The sequence below is a fragment of the Balaenoptera borealis genome (assembly GCF_965194805.1).
Source record: "Balaenoptera borealis genome assembly, chromosome: 19".
Classification (NCBI taxonomy): Eukaryota; Metazoa; Chordata; class Mammalia; order Artiodactyla; family Balaenopteridae; genus Balaenoptera; species Balaenoptera borealis.
Window position 1 is genome coordinate 65,591,986 of NC_138878.1, and position 18,786 is coordinate 65,610,771.

An 18,786-nucleotide genomic window follows, 5' to 3' on the forward strand; every position below is an offset into this window, starting at 1 on the left:
CAGCCAGGAAAGACGCGGTGCAGGGGCCAATCAGAACGCAGCTTTGCTTCGACGACGGCGCAAGGGTGAAACGTCATCAGTGAGCGTCGACCGCTGCTGGGCAGCTAATTTCCTAGAAACCATCGTGCGAGAAGAGAAAAGGTGAGTGTGATGGAGACGAGGGAAGGGCGGGAGGTTGGCTTCCTGGGTCTGGGGGAGGAAGTGTGTAAGGAGAAAGGCGGGCCTTCGTAGACCGACTACCCAAAGGTCTCAAATGCTCCTACATTGTTACGGCTCTGGGGATATAGCGGCAGCAAAAAATCGTTCCCGGCCCTCTTGGCGCTTTGCATGGTGCCTGGGGAGACAGGCTTAATCAAGTAATTACTTAAATAATCACAAATGTGTGAAGTGCCTTAGGGTACACACAGGGCGTGCGGGGTGTATATCACCAAGCAACCTATCTATTCTAGAGTGGGGTGCGTGGGTCAGGGAGGTGGAATATGAGAACTGAAGGATGAAGAGGTGTTGAACTGGTAAAAAGGGAGGGAATGAAGACCTAAAGTGAGGGGAAGAAATTGGTAAGCGAAAAAAGCGTGAGAAGGATTCAGGGGCGTGGGGGATAGTGGCGGGGGCTGAGGCTGGAGAGGTTGGCTGGCATCAGGCGAGGTCGTGGTACCTACTCCGTGCCAGGTGCTGCGCTGGGCGATGGAAATAGTGTGCAGGGAACAAAATGGACACGGTCCCTCTTTTCATGCAAATTTAAGCTTAATGGGGAAGATAGACATTAAACAAAATGTTAGACATTTAGAGAATCTCAAGTGTTGAAGTGAACTAAAGTGTTCATAGGATGTAGAACAGCGGGATAGGGTCTAGTCTCAGGGTCAGAGATAGTCCACGCTGCAAGAAATAATGTTTGTGCCCTTACCTTTGGGATGAAAAAATAATATATCCAGAGAGCCGGAGAAAGGAAACCATAATGTGGTTTAAGGATTAAATTAAAGGATTTAATAAGGATAAGGTATAATTATTAAATAAAGTTAAGGATATAAGGATTAAATAAAGGATTTAATAAAGTTTATTATATAAGGATTAAATAAAGTATAAGGATTAAATAAAGTTCATTCATTCATTTGCCCAATATTTCTTGAATACCTACAACGTGCTGGAGATTCTGCTAGATGGTGGAGATATAACAGTGAACAGACAGATACCACCCCTGGTTTTGCTTACAGTTTAGTGGGGAAACAGAAGAGAGGATAAGAAGAGATACTTGAGTCTTATGTATGGAGAGCAGGTCATGTCCAATAAAGGAAAAGTTCCTCTTATTCAGAGAAAGCGAGAGTAACGAGAGTTTTAGAGAAAGGTGTGTGTGAGATAACGTGGGTGCGTTTACAAGGAAAAGCTGTGTCTTTTAAAGAGAAGTGAGTATAAAGGGGACATTGCATCTTAGGGAGAAAGGAGGGTATGAGGGGAGACTGAGCTCAGAGACAACTGAACATCCAGGGGTCCTAAACCGGCAGCTCAAGGGCCAAATCTTTCCTGTAATCGTTTTAGTTTGGCCTGTGCCATGGTGGTCTGTTTAAATTAGCCACTTAGAAAGAAACTTTTCAAAACTGGGAGGTTACACATAAAAATTCTGACTCTCTTACTTTTCTTGAAAAAAATTAGAAAACCTGGCAACATGGAGCCCGTGTTCCCACTAGCAGGGCGTGTCTGAAGCGTTGTGTCAGCTGAGCTTTCACATCAGGCATGATTCCCTAGCTCTCCAGGCTCCACGTCTCCAGTTGCCCAACCCCCAGCCTGCTTCACTCACTTATGTCACCCACTTAGCCTCTGTGGACATGGAAGTTTGCAGCCTCCGTTTGTCTTTCTGTAAATTTTATTTTATTTCTTTATTCTTTTGGCTGCACCATACAGCTTGCAGGATCTTAATTCCCCAACCAGGGATTGAACCCGGGGCCACAGTAGTGAAAGCGCCAAGTCCTAACCACTGGACCGTCAGGGAATTCCCCTGTTCTTTAATTTCATTTTTTTAATTGAAGTATAGTTGATTTACAATGTTGTGTTAGTTTCAGGTGCACAGCAAAGTAATTCAGTTATATATATATACATATATATCTATCTATTCTTTTTCAGACTCTTTTCCCTTATAGGTTATTACAAAATACTGAGTATAGTTCCCTGTGCTATACAGTAGGTACTTGTTGGTTACCTGTTTTTTATATAGTAGTGTGTACATGTTGCATTTGTCTTTTTTTTTTTTTTAATTTTTATTGGAGTATAGTTGGTCTTCAATGCTGTGTTACTTTCTGCTGTATGGCAAAGTGAAGCAGTTATACATATACATATATTCGCTCTTTTTTAGATTGTTTTCCCATATAGGTCCTTACAGAGTATTGGGTAGAGGTCCCTTTGCTATACAGCAGGTTCTTATTAGTTATCTATGTTATACATAGTAGTGTGTGTATGTCCATCCCAATCTCACATTTATTCCTCCCCCCCTTCCCCCTACATTTGTCTTATTGAAAGAGGAGAAGAACAGGAAGAGGGAGTGTTTCTTATTTAAAAAAAAAAACAAAGCACTGGGGAGGACAGAGTGGTGGGGATTGTACCTTGTAGAGTAGTGCTTCGCAGGCTTTTCCACTGCGTGGGATTCACCGAAAATACTAATATTTGGACAGCACCTGGGGGTAGATGAGGAGTTGCTCGTAGCCCGAGGTGATGGGCCTGGAGGCTCTAGACACTTTAGGCCCCGCCTGGTTGTCCTGATGGCTGAGGAGAGCAGGATGTGTCACCCATTTGGGGCCCAGCAGTTGGTGGGGAGGGGCCTCTGCTAGGGGGGGAAGGAAAGGATGTGAGGAGAGGTCTTATCAAGGGCGGGGATGTATCTTCTAAGTCTTAGCGAAGTGGTGGTGTGAGGGGTGTGCAGTGTCTTGTCCAGTGAAGTGAAGGTGAGAAGGGTGGGTAGTGTGAGTTTTGACTGGAGACCATCTGGTTCTGGGAAGTGGGTTCATGGATTCATTCAGTAGGTATTTATTGAGCATCTGTTATGTGCCAGGCACAGTTAGGAGCTAGAGAAAAAAGCAAAAGAGTGTACCTGTCCTTGTGGAGCGTGCATGCTGGTGAGGTTGATCAAGAAGGACCGGGGCCATCTGGCGGGGGGGCCTCTCCCAGTAATGAGCGGGGGCCCCACTCGCCCTCCCCGCAGGCCTCGGGATGTCTCTGGCCGACGAGCTCCTAGCTGACCTCGAGGAGGCGGCAGAAGAGGAGGAAGGAGGGAGCTACGGGGAGGAAGAGGAGGAGCCGGCGATCGAGGATGTGCAGGAGGAGACCCAGCTGGATCTTTCCGGAGATTCGGTCAAGAGCATCGCCAAGCTGTGGGACAGCAAGATGGTGAGAGGAGCTCCGGGGGGTGTGACACGGGCAGCAGCTGCTTTGCCTGGAGAGTCCCGGGTTCTGACTCTCCGCTTCTCCCCGGACAGTTCGCTGAGATCATGATGAAGATTGAGGAGTATATCAGCAAGCAGGCCAAAGCTTCGGAAGGTACCTTCGCCCTCGCCCTCGCCCACGCCCACCCCCACCCAGGCTCTTCTCCGGCCTGGCCCCTCGGCTCTTATGCTGCTGGTGACTTTGGAAGTTGGCTGTTTCTCTCACCCTTTGCCAGAGCCCTCTTCTCTTCCATCCCAGCCCAGTCCCCTCCTCTCCCAAGGGTGTACTGCATTCTAAAGCTGATACTTCTTTCATTTTTTTAAGTTTTCTTTTTTGGCCGCGCTGCGCAGCCTGCGGGTCTTAATTCCCCAGCCAGGGATGAGACCCAGGCCCCCTGCAGTGGAAGTGCAGAGTCCTAACCACTGGACCGCCAGGGAAGTCCCTAAAGCTGACACTTCTTAAGTGTCAGCTCCTTGCTCTGTGCTGAGTGCTGGCTAATTGTGATTGATAGGATTTATCTCAAGGCTTCCCAAACTTTATTGATAACCTGATCAGTTATAGAGTTTTGCCACACCTGTAAAACACTTCTCTTATTATTTCACATTTTTAAATCCACATACTTTTTTCCTTCAGTTTACCCAAGAAGGAAAGATATTGCTACTGTGGATGGAAAACTGGTATCATTTGGTTAATGGAAAGTAACCATGAAAATATAAAAAAGTATCCATAAAAATTATTAAAGTCTCTCCTCACTTCTAACTCTGGGCAAAGCTGGGTTATCTGTTGAGTGTTCAGACCAACTCTAAGAGGACAATGCCGTCATCACCCCCGTTTTTCTTGGAAAGCTGTGGCTCTCGAGTGGAATTCCTCGGCAGCGGGGAGCCAAGGGAAGCTTTTTGGCACAGAAATGGTGTAGTCAGAGCAGAGTTTCAGGGAGACTCACTTGTTCCACCCTTTCTTTTTTAAAAAAATTAATTAACTTGTCGGCTGCGTTGGGTCCTCGTTGCTGCGCGCAGGCTTTCTCTCTAGTTGCGGTGGGCTTCTCATTGCGGTGGCTTCTCTTGTTGTGGAGCACGGGCTTAGTTGCTCCGCGGCATGAGGGATCTTCCCGGACCAGGGCTCGAACCTGTGTCCCCTGCATTGGCAGGCGGATTCTTAACCACTGCACCACGAGGGTTAAACTTTAAACCTTTAAAACTTTCTTTAAAGTTTTCCTGAGGCTCCCTGGGGGCCAGGCCTGTGTGGGCCCCTGCTCTCAGAACGCTCAGGGGCTGGCGGAGCAGTTACTGGTGGGCGGTGCCTGCTGGGATGGAGGGAGCCCAGGGCACTCGGGAGCCACAGGAGGAGCTGGCTGACCCTGCCGCAGTCAGGGAAGAACTGATGTCTCGGCTGGGCTTTGAAGCATGAATACACATGACAGGCCAAGAACGGGGTGGCGGGGGGTGCGCCCAGGGAAAGGGAGCTGCACCTGCAAAACCTTGGACATCCACAGTGGTGGGGAGGCTGGCAAGGCACCAGACCCTGCAGGGTTTCAAATGCCAGGCCAGGGAGTCGCGGGGAATCATAAAAGTGACATTTCCTGGTGTGGGCCAGGCTCGGGGATTTTAAGTCAGACCCAGTCACACCCCGTGTCTGGTGGGGAAGGTGGACACGAAACACCTCAAAACTGGGTGGCGATGGTGCCTAATGGATGTGGCGGGAGTGTGGCGGGAGCCCAGAGGAGACAGCCGACCCCTCCTGCAAGGTGAGGGAGGGGTTCTTAGGCACCTTGTGAGTCTTAAGGACATAGAGGCACTTGAGCATCAGAAATCAGAGCGCAGACTCAGGAGTCAGCTCTCAGCTCTGCCATCTGCTGGCTCGGTGACATCAGGCCGTGTCCCTCCGTGTCCTTCTCTGCAACATTGGCCTGATTTAACACCAGCCTCCCTGGCTGGTGGTGGATAAAATAAGTTAATGCCCGTAAGGCACTTGTAACAGTGTCGTATGCCCAGTAAGTCCTGTGTGTGTCAGTTGCTCGTGATAATACTGTCATCATCGTCATTATTGTTGTTATTGTTAGAGCTTGAAGGGTTTTCCAGAAACAGACACGAGGAAGGGATGTACCAGGGAGAGGGAACAGCATATTCAGAGGCCAAGAGAAGAGTGAAGCAGGCAGAGTGTTCAGGGCACTGTAATCAGTCCTTTAATGGCTGGAATGAAATAAAGCAGGGGTGTGATGAGAGGATGGGGCCAGGAAGGTGCAGAGACCAGACTGGAGTCACTGAGTCAGCAAGTGTGCACGGAGCGACTGCAATGGGCCAGGCGCATCGGGGTGCAGCCACAGGAAGCAGACCCGGTGCTGGTCCTCGCAGAGCTTCCGGCCTTTTGGGAGGCCTCAAACATCGCTCTGGGTAGCTGCGCTGTTAGTCTAAGGGTGTGGTGAGCCCCAGGGGGGTTTAGGTCCACGGTGAGATGGGGTCAAGTCTAGACTGGCCTGGAGGGAGAGATGGGAGGTTTGCAGATATGCAAACCTGTCCCCCAGTTTCCTCTTCAGCCCCTCCCTGCCCCGCCCCAGCCGCATCCCCAGTCTCCCTGAGCTGTGGGATCTGGGACGGGGTGGGTGCATAGACACACACCCACACCAGGCTCTTTCTCATCCTCACAGTGATGGGACCGGTGGAGGCGGCCCCCGAGTACCGGGTCATCGTGGACGCCAACAACCTGACGGTGGAGATCGAGAACGAGCTGAGTGAGTGCCGGGAAGGGCAAGCAGGGACAGCCCTGCCCGGTGTCCCCCACGGCCTCCTCCCATCCCCAAGGGAGGGGCAGGCAGGATCGCAGGCCGTCTTCCCTGCTGGCCTTTCCCGGGGTCCTGCCCCCAAGCCCCTGTATTAGCTGGAATCCAGGTTCAGCTCCTGTGACAAGTGGTTACGTGAAAAGGAAGCATATTTTCCTGTCATATGAAAGTCTGGATGAGGAGTCCAGGCTCTTTCTGTCTCGTTGATCTGCCACCTGTTTTCATGGTACAAGGTGACTGCCCACCTCCAGCCATCACCTCCACATCCTCATCAGCAAAAAGATGGGAGAGAAGAGGAGGGCGCATTTTTTTCCTTTGAGGGAGTGGCCTGGAAGTTGCACATGTGACTTCAGCTCACATCTTGTAGATCAGAACTAACTCCCATGGCTGCATCCAGCCATAAGGGCAGCTGGGAAATGTAGCTTTGTGCTGCGTGTCCGTGAGCCCAGCTATAATTAGGGGTTTTGCTGCTGAAGGAAGAAGGGGAAGTGGGTACTGGGGGAGCCAGCAGAGTCTGCCTGCCCCTCATCGGGCTCCTCTCCGCCCTGTCGCCCTTAGACATCATCCATAAGTTCATCCGGGATAAGTACTCGAAGCGATTCCCCGAACTGGAGTCTCTGGTCCCCAATGCACTGGATTACATCCGCACCGTCAAGGTAAATGGGAAGAAGGGGCTCCCCGACTGCCACTAATGTGAAGGGGAGGCGGGGCCTTGCTCTCGGACCCCCCAGGTCTAAGGGGAAGGCTCCCCTCGCTCAGCCTTTGGCCGGAGACGGGATGAGAATCAGGGAAGCAGTCCTAAGTGCCAAGACCCCGAGATGGCAACAGGCCTGGTGCATTCAGGGAACAAGAGAGGAGGCGAGAGGCGAGTTGCAGAGGCTCCGGGTCTTATGGGAAAGTGAAGGCGGGGTCACCAGTGCACAGGGCCCCCCGTGAGTCCAGGGGCGGGTGGGGGCGGTGGCAGGGGATGCCCACACAGGGAAGTGACGTGGTCAGACCCGCACTCTGAGTGGCCACGGGCCGCAGGCCTGTGGCGGCAGTGGGTCTTCCCTGGGTGGCCCATGTGCTCGGCTCTGCTTCCGGGTCAGCCCGCACGGGGCAGACGGTGCGGATCCTTTGAGCAGCGGAGTTGCCAGGAGTGGGGGAGGCAGGGGAGTGCCCCGGGTACGGATCGGGGGGGTGCAGGAGCACGAGAGGCTCTAGAGCTTCCTGAGTCCCAGGCCCTTGTCCCGCCCTCTTGCCCCCCAGGAGCTGGGCAACAGCCTGGACAAGTGCAAGAACAACGAGAACCTGCAGCAGATCCTGACCAACGCCACCATCATGGTCGTCAGCGTCACTGCCTCCACCACCCAGGGGTGCGCACGGGGTCCGGCCAGCGGCATGGCCGTCAGTCTCGGGGGCTAGGGCACTTGGGCTCGCAAGCCAGGCACCGTGCTGGGCTCGGGGCTCCCCGGGCGTGAGAAGCCAGCCGCACCCGAGGTTCCGAGGGTGAGGCAAGGGGCAGGCCCGTAATTGGAAGTGTCCGCCTCTGACGTGTCATCCCCTCGCTGGGGTGAATGCCGGCTCTCCACCTGCCCCTCCGGCGTCCATGCTGTGCCTAGGAGAAGGGGACATCTGTCACCCCGGAGCAGAGCTCTGGAACGGTTGATCGCAGCGGTGACCGTGCTCCGAGGGGTGGCCAGCAGGGCTGAGGCCCGCAGGGTGTGGGGGGCCTCGGCGGGAGAGCGTTTCAGGCAGAGGGAGCGCCTGCAGAGGCGCGGCTCTGGCATGGCCTGGGCAGGGGCGCCTCCCCCAGACGGAGACAGGACTGGGCAGGGAGGTGGTGCCACCGAGGACGGGTTCCCGGCAGCGCTGGCCTCCAGGCCTCAGGGCCGGCGGGAGCGATAGCTGCGGTGAAGCCGCACACGCGTGTGCACACACACACACGCAGCTGGGAGGACGCGGGCCCGGGCCGCTCAGAAGGGAGCTGCTGAAGCTGGAAGGTCGGGTCGTCCCAGCCTCGCCCCCGCCCCGCCCCCGCCCCGCAGGCAGCAGCTGTCGGAGGAGGAGCTGGAACGGCTGGAGGAGGCCTGCGACATGGCGCTGGAGCTCAACGCCTCCAAGCACCGGATCTACGAGTACGTGGAGTCGCGCATGTCCTTCATCGCGCCCAACCTGTCCATCATCATTGGGGCGTCCACCGCCGCCAAGATCATGGGTGAGGCCCGTGCCCACGCAGCGACGGCCCCGCGGGCCGCGTGACCTTGGGGAAGTCTGTTCCTCTTCTGTAAAATGGGGGTCTGGCCCTGGGGCCCCGGGACCGTGTCCCCTCGCCCCCACCCTCTCATCTCTCCCGGAGGCCACAGAGGTCGGCCAGCTTGCTCTTCACACAGACACGGAGGAAGGATGGGGGCCCTGAGCCGGGTCAGCGCCCGCATCCCCGGCAGAGCTGGGGCCAGACAGGCCGCAAAGGGGAGAGGCGGCGTGGCTGGTGGAAAGGCTGGGCATGCCAGCAGCTGCCAGCTCTGCCACGGGCCCACGGCGCCGCCTGGCAGCAGTAAAGTCAGCTCTCTGAGCCTCAGTATTCTCCACAAGAGGGGCACTGCTCCTGGCAGTGTGTTAGGACTAAACAGTGGGTCCCTTCCTCCTCGGGGGCTCTCTGCGGCCTCAGAGTGCCCCCTCAGGCTCCTGGCCCCTTCAACCGAGAAACACTTTCTGGGGGAGTTTGATAAAGCAGCCGTATTAGTCAGCTCAGGCTGCTGTAACAAAGTACCATAGACTGGGGGGGCTTCAACAACTGAGGTTTATCCTCTCACAGTCTGGAGGCTGGGAGACTGAGATCAGGTGTCAGCAGGGCTGGTTCCTTCTGAGGCCTCTCCCCTTGGTGTGTAGATGGCCACCTTTTCACTACGTCCTCATGTGGTCTTCCCTCCATGTGTGACTGTGTCCTAGTCTCCTCCTCTCGTAAGGACACCAGTCCCATTGGATTAGGGCCCATCCTGTGACATCATTTCACCTTGATCACCTTTTTTTTTTTTTTTTTTAATTTGGTCGTGCCGGGTCTTAGTTGTGGCAGGCGGGCTCCTTAATTGCGGCTCGCCAGCTCCTTAGTTGCGGCTCACCAGCTCCTTATTTGCAGCTCGCTGGCTCCTTAGTTGCGGCATGCATGTGGGATCTAGTTTCCTGACCAGGGATCAAACCTGGGCCCCCTGCATTGGGAGCGCTGAGTCTTAACCACTGCGCCACCAGGGAAGTCCCTGATCACCTCTTTAAAGACCCTGTCTCCAAATACAGTCACATTCTGAGGTGTGGGGGGGGGAGGGTTAGGACTTCAATGTGTGAATTTGGGGGGGGCACAGTTCAGCGCATAACACAGTCTTGGGGGCAGGTGTGTGCAGAGTTGCAGGTAGAAGCAGTGGTGTCGGGGAAGGATAAGCTCGGGTCTGGATCCTGCTTCCCCCCTCGCTGACCTCACATCTTTGGGCAAACGGTGTCACGTGCCTCAGTTTCCCCAGTGGCGATTGGGGGTTGTGCTAGTTTCCTGTGACTGCTGTAACAAATGACCACGAACCAAGAGGCTTGAACGACGCAGTTTATCATCCGACAGTTGTGGAGGTCAGAAGTCCACCGTGGGCCTCACGGGGCTAAAATGAAAGTGTCGGCAGGGCTGCGGTCCTCTATGGTGGGTCAGGGGAGGAAGCCGTTTCCCTGCCTTTTCCAGCTTCCAGGGGCGCCTGCATCCCTTGGCTCGTGGCCCCTTCCTCTGTCTTGAAAGTCTCCTCTTGCGCCACTCTGACTCCGCTTTTCTCTCCCACTTTTAAGGACCCTCATGATTACGTTGAGCCCACCAGGATCCTCCAGGATAATCTCCCCTTCTCAGGGTCCTTAACTTGCTCGTATCTGCAGAGTCCCTTTGGCTGCATGTGGCACTGTAGTTGCAGGTTCCAGGGATGGTGATGTCAGTGACCGTGGGGGTTGTTCTGCTCCCGCACGGGTGTTGGAGGCTTGTTTCAAGGACTCGTGTGTGTGATGAGACCATTTACCTAATCCTTAAAAGCGCCCAGCACAGAGCCCTGCACACAGTGGTCCCGCCTCAGAGGTGGCACTACTTACAGTATTTACCTGCAGCTCCTCGTCCCCTCCCCACACCCGCAGACACGCTCAAGGGAGCCCAGAGGTGGCGCACACCTGGGCCCTGTCGTCACGAGCCCCCAGCGTGCTGAAAACCACTCCAAGGCACGGAGCAGGGCCTGTGTGGCTTCGCAGACGTGGGTCCGGTTCCTGCTGGGCCAGTTGGCTCCCTGTGCACCTTTAGCAAGTGGCTTCACCTCTCTGAGCCTCCTCCAAACCCCTGTCGGAGGTGGGATACGTCGGCCCTCCTTGGCGGGGCCGCCTCGGGACTCCAAGCAGAAACTCCTGTGAAGGTGCAGCGCACGGTGAGCCCCCAGACAAATGCCCTCGCTCCTTCTGACCCCCTCCCTCCCTCCCTCCCGCTGCAGGGGTGGCCGGCGGCCTGACCAACCTCTCCAAGATGCCCGCCTGCAACATCATGCTGCTCGGGGCCCAGCGCAAGACGCTGTCCGGCTTCTCGTCCACCTCAGTGCTGCCCCACACCGGCTACATCTACCACAGCGACATCGTGCAGTCCCTGCCCCCGGTGAGTCCCACCCCCCTTGGAACCTTATGCTGTGCCCCAAAGGGCACCCCCCGCCCCCTGCTGCTCCCCGGGTCCCAGGGGTCACTGCTGACGACAGGGGTCAGGACCCTGGAGGATGGACCACACAGGGTGTACGAACAAGGGCGCTGGAGCTGATAGGCCAGGTTGGAGTTCTGGCCCCGCCTCAGGCTCCCCGTCTGTAAGTGGGGTGAACTGAACCTGCTTCATGGGGTCGAGACGAGGGCTCACTCGTACGAAACACCTTGACATCAGGCCTCGCACGTAAAAAGCAATGGAAGCGTGAAGCTTGTGAGTTCCGGGTTCCCAAGACCACGGTCAGGTTCAGTGGCCACTAGAAGGACTCACAGGGCTCACCTTGAGCTGATCCACCCAGGGTTACGGTTTATCAGAGTGAGGGCACCCAGAGTAACGCCAGCCGAGGGGAAGGCACGAGGGCCGGGTCCAGAAGTCCCGAACGCAGCGCTGCCGGGAAGCCCCGCGGGGCCTCGGGGCTCAGTCTCTGCCGAGGCTCGGGGGCACAGACATGGCTGGGACCCCATGACGCAGAGACCCCACCCTGAGTCACAGTGCTGTTCTCTGGCTTACCCAGGCCCCTGCCAGCACAGATCACCACCCAGGAGCCAGGGCCAAGGCCAGACTTCTTAGGACAGGGTTAAATTCTCCTCTACGCCTAGCTGCTGCTGGCTTACTATGTTATTATTATTACTGTTATTCTTCTTATCATCATTATCATTGGTACCACTACCATTACGACTAGTCACCGAGACTTGGGGCTGTGGGTGTGACAGGTACCATCTTGGTGTTTCTCAGAACTCGGCCCCTACCTTTTGTGGCGCGTGACACCATTTTTGGTGATACACAGATGGATGTTTTAAATTTTAATCATAATGTAGGTATTTTCTCCGTATCTGATAATCTTCCATCTGTAGTAGTGCAATTCAGTCTTCTGTGCAAACGGGGAAGTAGGTTATCGTTATCATTGACTGATAATTTGTTACTGTAACACGTTATTGCAGTAAGGCGGTAGCAGTAAAGGTGACTTGCTGACACGGTGGCCAGCACTGTGGAAAGGCAGGGGTCTGATTGCACCCCCACGCTGACTCTGCCTTCCTGTCCGTTGCTGCAGGATCTCCGGCGGAAGGCGGCCCGGCTGGTAGCTGCCAAGTGCACGCTGGCAGCCCGAGTGGACAGCTTCCACGAGAGCGCGGAGGGGAAGGTGAGGGGCCGGCGGCGTCTGTCCGGGTGGTACGCGGTCTGTCTCAGGGAGAGCTGTCAGTAGAGGGCCCGCCACGGCGAGCGCTGTCCTAACAGGGCAGAGGCGGGGGTGTTTGTTGTGGCCCCGCCGAGGTCAGCGTCCCCTCCCCCTGCTGTACGAGTTTCCTGCTGCTGCTGCTGCTGTGACAGATTACCGCAAGTTTAGTGGCCTAAAGCAACACAGGGTTACTGTCTTAGAGTTCTGTAGGTCAGAAGTCCACGGCGGGTTCCCTGGGCTGAAATCAAGGTGTTGGCAGGGTTCATTCCTTCCGGAGGCTCAAGGCGAGGATGGCTCCGCTGCCTCTTGCAGCTTCCACAGGCCGCCCGCGTCCCTCGGCTTGTGGCCCCTTCCTCCATCTTCAAAGCCAGCGTGGCATCTTCCCAGCTCTCTCTGACTCTGCTTCTGTCTTCACATCTCCTCTGACTCCTTTAAGGACCCAGTGATTACACTGGGTCCGCACTGATCATCTAAGGCACCCTCTCCCCGTTTCAGATCCTTAGCCCAGTCACATCTGCAAAGTCCCTTTTGTCAGGTAAAGTGACACATTCACAGGGACCAGAGAGTTGGTTGTGGACACCTTTGGGGGAGGGGGAGGTATTTATTTGCCTACTGCACCAGGATCTGTCCCCTCTACCGGCACTGTCGTTGTTCACGTAATTATTCCATCAACCTGTGTGCCTTGGTGGACTTGTTCTGGGAGAGTAGGTGTTTTCTGTCTTGTGCATGATTGTTTTCCGAGCACCCACCCTGGCACTGTGGGTTCAGGGGTTCAGTCTCTCTCTGACCACTGGCCTGGATGCTGGGGGTACAGCAGTGAACCGCACAGACAAAAGCCCTGCCTCTGTGGCATCTCCATTCTGGCTGGGGGCGGGCCGAGAAGACACAAGCGGTAGATCTGCGGTGTGTCCAGGGGTGCTGAGTAAAGGCTGGGAAGACAGATGCGGGGCGTTGGGGGTGGCGAGGGAGGTGAGACTGATGAACCTGGAACTCAGGGCGGGCTTCTCTGAGGAGGTGAGGGTTAACATAGACCTGAGTGCACTTAGCACGCGAGTCTCGTGGATGCTGGGGGGAAGGGTGTCTCAAGCAGAGGGAACGGGCGGTGCACAGGCCCTGAGGCTGGAGCACAGCGAGCTCCGGGGAGAGGAGGCTGGCGGGATGGGGGCAGATCACCTGCAGCCTCGCACCCTGGGGAGAGCTTGGCCTCAGTGGGGGTGCTGAAAGGGGGCCGATTTGGGGTCCTTCCTGAAGGAAGAGCCTGGCGGGATTCTCGGGGTGTGACCGACTCCAGGGCGTCGCCACTGACTGACCTGAGGAGAGCTGGGGCGGAGGGTGGGGAGCGGGCGCGGGAGCGTCGAGAGGAGAGGGAGAGGGCTGAGCCGAGATACAGTGTGGGAGCATCGCGTGGTAGGTGCGACTTAAACCCGCAGAGCCCAGAGGGTCGAGGTCCTCCAGGGCCACGTGGGAACGGGGGGGCCGGGCGGACAGGCCAGGCCCGAGGGAGCAGCTGTGGGGCCCCCACCCCGTCCTCCGCAGGTGGGCTACGAGCTGAAGGATGAGATCGAGCGCAAGTTCGACAAGTGGCAGGAGCCGCCGCCCGTGAAGCAGGTGAAGCCGCTGCCCGCGCCCCTCGACGGGCAGCGTAAGAAGCGAGGCGGCCGCAGGTGGGGCCCGGAGACCAGTCGGGCCGGGACGGAATGGGAAGGGAAGAGGCTTGCACCCTCCCAGCTGACCCCCTGCCCTGTCCCCAGGTACCGCAAGATGAAGGAGCGGCTGGGGCTGACGGAGATCCGGAAGCAGGCCAACCGCATGAGCTTCGGGGAGGTCAAAGCCCACCCGGCTCTGCCCCCGCCCCCTGCTGCATTCCTTCCTCTCCATCTGTGGCCATGCCTCCCCGCCCCAGATCCGGGACAACACCTTAGCCTCCGCCCTGTGCCCCCCCCCCCCACCCCGGCCTCCAGTCTCTCCCCGCCCCATCCACCCGGCACTGGCCCCCTCGCCCCGAGGCTTCCCATCCACCCAGGATCTGGAGGCTGTTCAGTCTCGTCCCTCCCCAGTCTCGTCCCTCCCCTCTTCCCTCCACCGCCCCGCTGTACACGCGCTTCCAGGCTCCACCCCTGCCAGGCTCTTGTTACCCGAGCCTCACCCTACTGATCCTTCAAGAACTAGCTCAGATGCCGTTTCATCAGTGAAACCCATTTCAGTTCTTACACCACACGCACGCGCACGCACACACACGCACGCACACGCACGGCCCCTCTCAGCTGTGAGCTCAGGGAGCAGTAACGGGGCCTGACTTCCTTGCTGGGCCCCAGCAAGGCTCACTGCACTCGGGGCCCAGTCGGTGCCTGAATAGGGCCGGCTGATGGGGTGGGTGCCTGGGCCTCTAGCTGACAGAGGAGGCAGCTGACACAGGGCGCCTTCCCCTCCCACCAGATCGAGGAGGACGCCTACCAGGAGGACCTGGGCTTCAGCCTGGGCCACCTGGGCAAGTCGGGCAGCGGGCGGGTGCGGCAGACACAGGTGAACGAGGCCACCAAAGCCAGGATCTCCAAGACGCTGCAGGTACGGCCGCGGGCGGGGGCGGGGGCGGGGGCTGAGGGCGAGGGGCGGCGGGCTCGGGCGCGTGGGCCCCAGCCACAGTCTGCACCTCCCTGGCCCTCCCCACAGCGGACCCTGCAGAAGCAGAGCGTGGTGTACGGCGGGAAGTCCACCATCCGCGACCGCTCCTCGGGGACTGCTTCCAGCGTGGCCTTCACCCCGCTCCAGGTACCGGCCCCGCTGGGGTCAGGAGGCTCAGGGAGAACCCCTTCCCCTCCTGGGCTTCAGCTGCCTCGCCTGCGGAAGGAACACACGACAGGGCCCCTCTCAGGGCTGCCGTGGGGGGAGTGGGCACCGATGAAGCCCCTGAAGGGGCGTATCTGGGTTCCCTGCACTCGGTGAAGTTACCAGGGACCAGTTGGTCTCCAAGACCTCGAGCAGGCTCAGTCCCTCCCTGAGGCTCTGGGTCCCCACCTTCCGAGAGCCGGGTGGCACAGGAAAGGTCCTAGGTAGGTGGGCTGGGCAGTCGGGACCCCAGCCGGCCCCCAGAGCACAGGGTGGAGCCAGGGCAGGCCGCTCACCTGTCGGGTCCGTGCCTCGGTTTATTCACCCACCAGAGAGCGCTAGTGTGGCCCTTGGGATCTGAGGAGTACGAGCTCATTCCCTCCGTCAGCAGGTGTCTGCTGAGCGCCTGCTAAATTCCGCGCGCTGTTGCAGGCGCCGGGACAGAGCCACAAAACAGAGACAGGAAGTTTTGCCCTCCCAGAGCTTAGGGGGTGGCAGGGGGACAGATAACTAAGATACATAGTGTGTTGGAAGGTGGAAGGTGCTGGAGACTGAAAGGACTAAGGGAGATGGGGAGCCTCCAGGGGAGGCCTCAGCGAGAAGATGAGAATCACCGTGTGTAAAACATTCACAACAATGCCTGCCATGCGTCGGGTCCCCAGAGCTGGTGGTTAAATCCTCGGTGGGGTTGGTGCAATTTGTGCTGGAACTGCAGGCAAGCCACTTACTTCTGGGACTCAGTTTCCTTATTCAGGAACCAAACAGGATCAGCTGTTCTCCAACGGTGGTGTTTTTAAAATCTCCTGGGGAACCTGCTAAAAATGCAGATGCCCAGATCCTCCCCTCTTCCCCCACCCCCCGGCCCACAGAGTCAGAATCTCCCAAGGTGGGGGAGATTTGGGGGCTGGCAGACTGTCCACGTGTTTGCCCAGAGCCCAAGGGCCACTGGGAAGGGCCCGTGGGCCCCTGACATTTCATGATTCCTTCAGTGGGAGCTGGGGGAGCTGGGCGGGGGGCATTGTTAGGGCCCAGGCCCGTCTCCCCACCCCATCCCATCTCCCCCACCTGCCCAGGGCCTGGAGATTGTGAACCCACAAGCAGCAGAGAAGAAGGTGGCTGAGGCCAACCAGAAGTATTTCTCCAGCATGGCCGAGTTCCTCAAGGTCAAGGGTGAGAAGAGCGGCATCATGTCCACCTGAGGGGCGGCGCCCTGGGCCTTCTCCCGCTGAAGGGACACAGAGGCCACACCTCTCTGAAGGGATCGGGTTCAGGATGGGCCTGGGAGGTTCCGGCAAGGAGAGCCGCCCCGTGCCGGCCAGTGCTGGGACTGTCCGGCGAGGCTCGGGAGAAGGCCCGGCCCCGGAGCACAGAGATCGCCGCCCCACTCAAACACACAGCCCGCCTTCATCACGCGTCCTTTTTATTTTAACCGGGAAAGGAAATACCTTTGAATAAGTGCAATTAAAAGCACGTTATCAGGACCTGTTCTTGGCGAGTGATCGTTTGTCAAACACCTGGGCGATTTGAGGAGTCAGAGCTACGGGGTTTTGGGGGACAGAGCTTGGGCTCCCTGGAATCTGGATCCAACCCCGGGCCTGTCACTTCCTCATTGTGCAGTCCCGGGAAGAGAAGAGCCCTCTCCATCTTCAGCCCCCTTAGAGAACCCCGGCCGTTCTGACGCCCCAGCTTTCAATGCAGGCCGCCCTGGGTGGTCGTGGCATCTCATGCAGCTGGCCTCTGCCGCCTTCCAAGCCTCCACACTTCAACCACCAGGCGCACCTGTGAGGACGTAAAAGATGCCCAGGAAGCACTTAGCACTGGGCTCACCGTCAGGGCCCCACGACGGGGCACTTTTGTTATTCTGTCCAGTGTTTGCTGAGGACTCCCCCTCCCACCCTGGTGTGCCAAGCCCCGGCGGGGTGGAGCAAACAGGTGCCCAGCCCTGGCAGGGACTCAGGGCTATGAAAGTTCCTGCCAGGTAAGGAGAGTGCCGTGCCGCCAGGGGTAGCCTACCCCATGCTGGGAGATGGGCTTCACGGCTGCTCACTTACCTGCACGGTCAGCCCTTAATTACCCAGGAGGACCAGCCCTGGGGGAGCAATGTCTCTCTAGCTCGAGCTTTCTCCCTGCGTCTCTTTCTGGCTCACTGGGTCCTATCTGAGATCTCTCTCTTTCTGTTCGTCTCTCTGGGACTCCCCCATCACCACTAGGGGCTCTGTGTGTGTCTCCGGTCCCCAGTCCCTCCCTCAGCCCAGGGCTCTGTCTCTGGACCTCAGAGGCCCTCTCTGAATCTCTCCCCTCCCACACATGAAAAGAGTCTGCACACCAGGGAGGTTCTTTCCAAAGGCCAGATTACCCCAGGTCACATAACTGTTTCCCCAGATTTATCCCTGAACTTTATTTAGGTCAGCCTTGCTTAAAAGTGATGACCTTTGCTGATCTCTGTCTCTGGGGGTGCCAGGGAAGGGCCGTCTGTCCGCAACTCTTCAGAGTCCCCATCTCCCCTGGCCAGACTGAATCGAACGGTGGAGGGGGCAAGGAGGTGTGAATCTCAAGAAGGAATCGGAGTCACCTGGCCCTGCAGTCCCAAATACTCTTAGAGTTTCTCCAAGTTCCATATGCCTCAGAATTGCCTGGAAGGACTGTTAAAACGGGTTACAGGGCCCGGGTTTCCAATTCATTTGGTCTACGGTGGGGCTCAAAAACGTGACTTTCTAACAACTTCCCAGGTGGTGTTTATGCTGCTGATGCAGGGACCACACTTTGAAAACCACTGCTCTAGAAAATCCTCTTATCAGATTGGTGGCATGTTGGAATCATCTCAGGAATTTTCATTACTAATGTCTGGTTCCCATCCTGAGAAACCCTTATTTAATCAGTCTAGGGCAAGGCCTGGGTATCTGGATCTTTTTTAAGCCCCCAGGTGATTCTCACATGCAACCAAATTTGAGAACCACTGCTGTGGACCCTTGCTACTCAAAGTGTGGACTGTGGACCGTCAGCACTGCCTGGTAATATGTTAGAAAAGCAGGATCTGGGACCTCCTGGATCAGAATCTGCATTTGACAAATCCCCAGGTGATTCCTGAGAAACCTAAAAGGCCCTGCTCCATCCAGGGACCACACTTTGTTGTTTTTGTTTGTTTGTTTGTTTTAGGTGAAGTATAGTTGATTTACAACAGGGACCACACTTTGAATAACAAGGGTCTTCTGGACCAATATTTCTTAAACTCTAACGAGGGACTTCCCTGGTGGTCCAGTGGATAAGACTCCGCGCTCCCAATGCAGGGGGCCTGAGTTCGATCCTTTGTCAAGGAACTAGATCCCACGTGCATGCCGCAACTAAGAGTTCACATGCCACAACTAAGGAGCTGGCGAGCCGCAACTAAGGAGACCGCCTGCCGCAACTAAGACCTGGTGCAACCAAATAAATAAATATTTTTTAAAAAACCCAAAAAACCTCTAATGATCACCCAGGAAGTTTATAAAAATACAGATCCCTAGGCTTCACTCCCCAGATCTGTGTGGGCCTAAGAGCACTGCGTTTTTACAAGCATTGCCTGCCTTGCCACGGGCGATTCTGATGCAGTTCTCACTTGCATTTCCCTTGGATTTATCTTACTTTCCTCCACCTAGAGGAGATGGGCAGAAATGACTGCCCATCTTGACTGGGTGACCCCGGGCAAATGCCTCCTGGTTTGCCAAAGCACCAGTGCCTAGCAAGTTTCAACCACAAGTCATTCCCCGTATTCATCCAGGTATTCATTCAGCAAACGGTTACTGAGTGCTTCTTGCTGCTAAGCGCTGGAGATGCAAAAATCCGGAAGGGGAGATTCAAATAATTAAGAAAATGACAGTATACATGCAA

At 56.5% G+C, this 18,786-nt stretch overlaps 1 protein-coding gene across 1 annotated transcript; it reads left to right on the forward strand.

Moving 5' to 3' along the window:
- Positions 1–4: 4 nt before the first annotated feature.
- Positions 5–16,400, forward strand: PRPF31 (pre-mRNA processing factor 31). The gene is made up of 14 exons (XM_082368168.1): positions 5–141; positions 3,188–3,372; positions 3,462–3,522; positions 6,053–6,136; positions 6,743–6,840; positions 7,433–7,539; positions 8,212–8,381; positions 10,663–10,820; positions 11,968–12,057; positions 13,630–13,757; positions 13,845–13,917; positions 14,530–14,658; positions 14,764–14,862; positions 15,993–16,400. The coding sequence occupies exons 2-14, from the start codon at positions 3,196–3,198 to the stop codon at positions 16,116–16,118; spliced, it is 1,500 nt and encodes a 499-aa protein (XP_082224294.1). The 5' UTR covers positions 5–141; positions 3,188–3,195; the 3' UTR covers positions 16,119–16,400.
- The last annotated feature ends 2,386 nt before the right edge of the window (positions 16,401–18,786 follow it).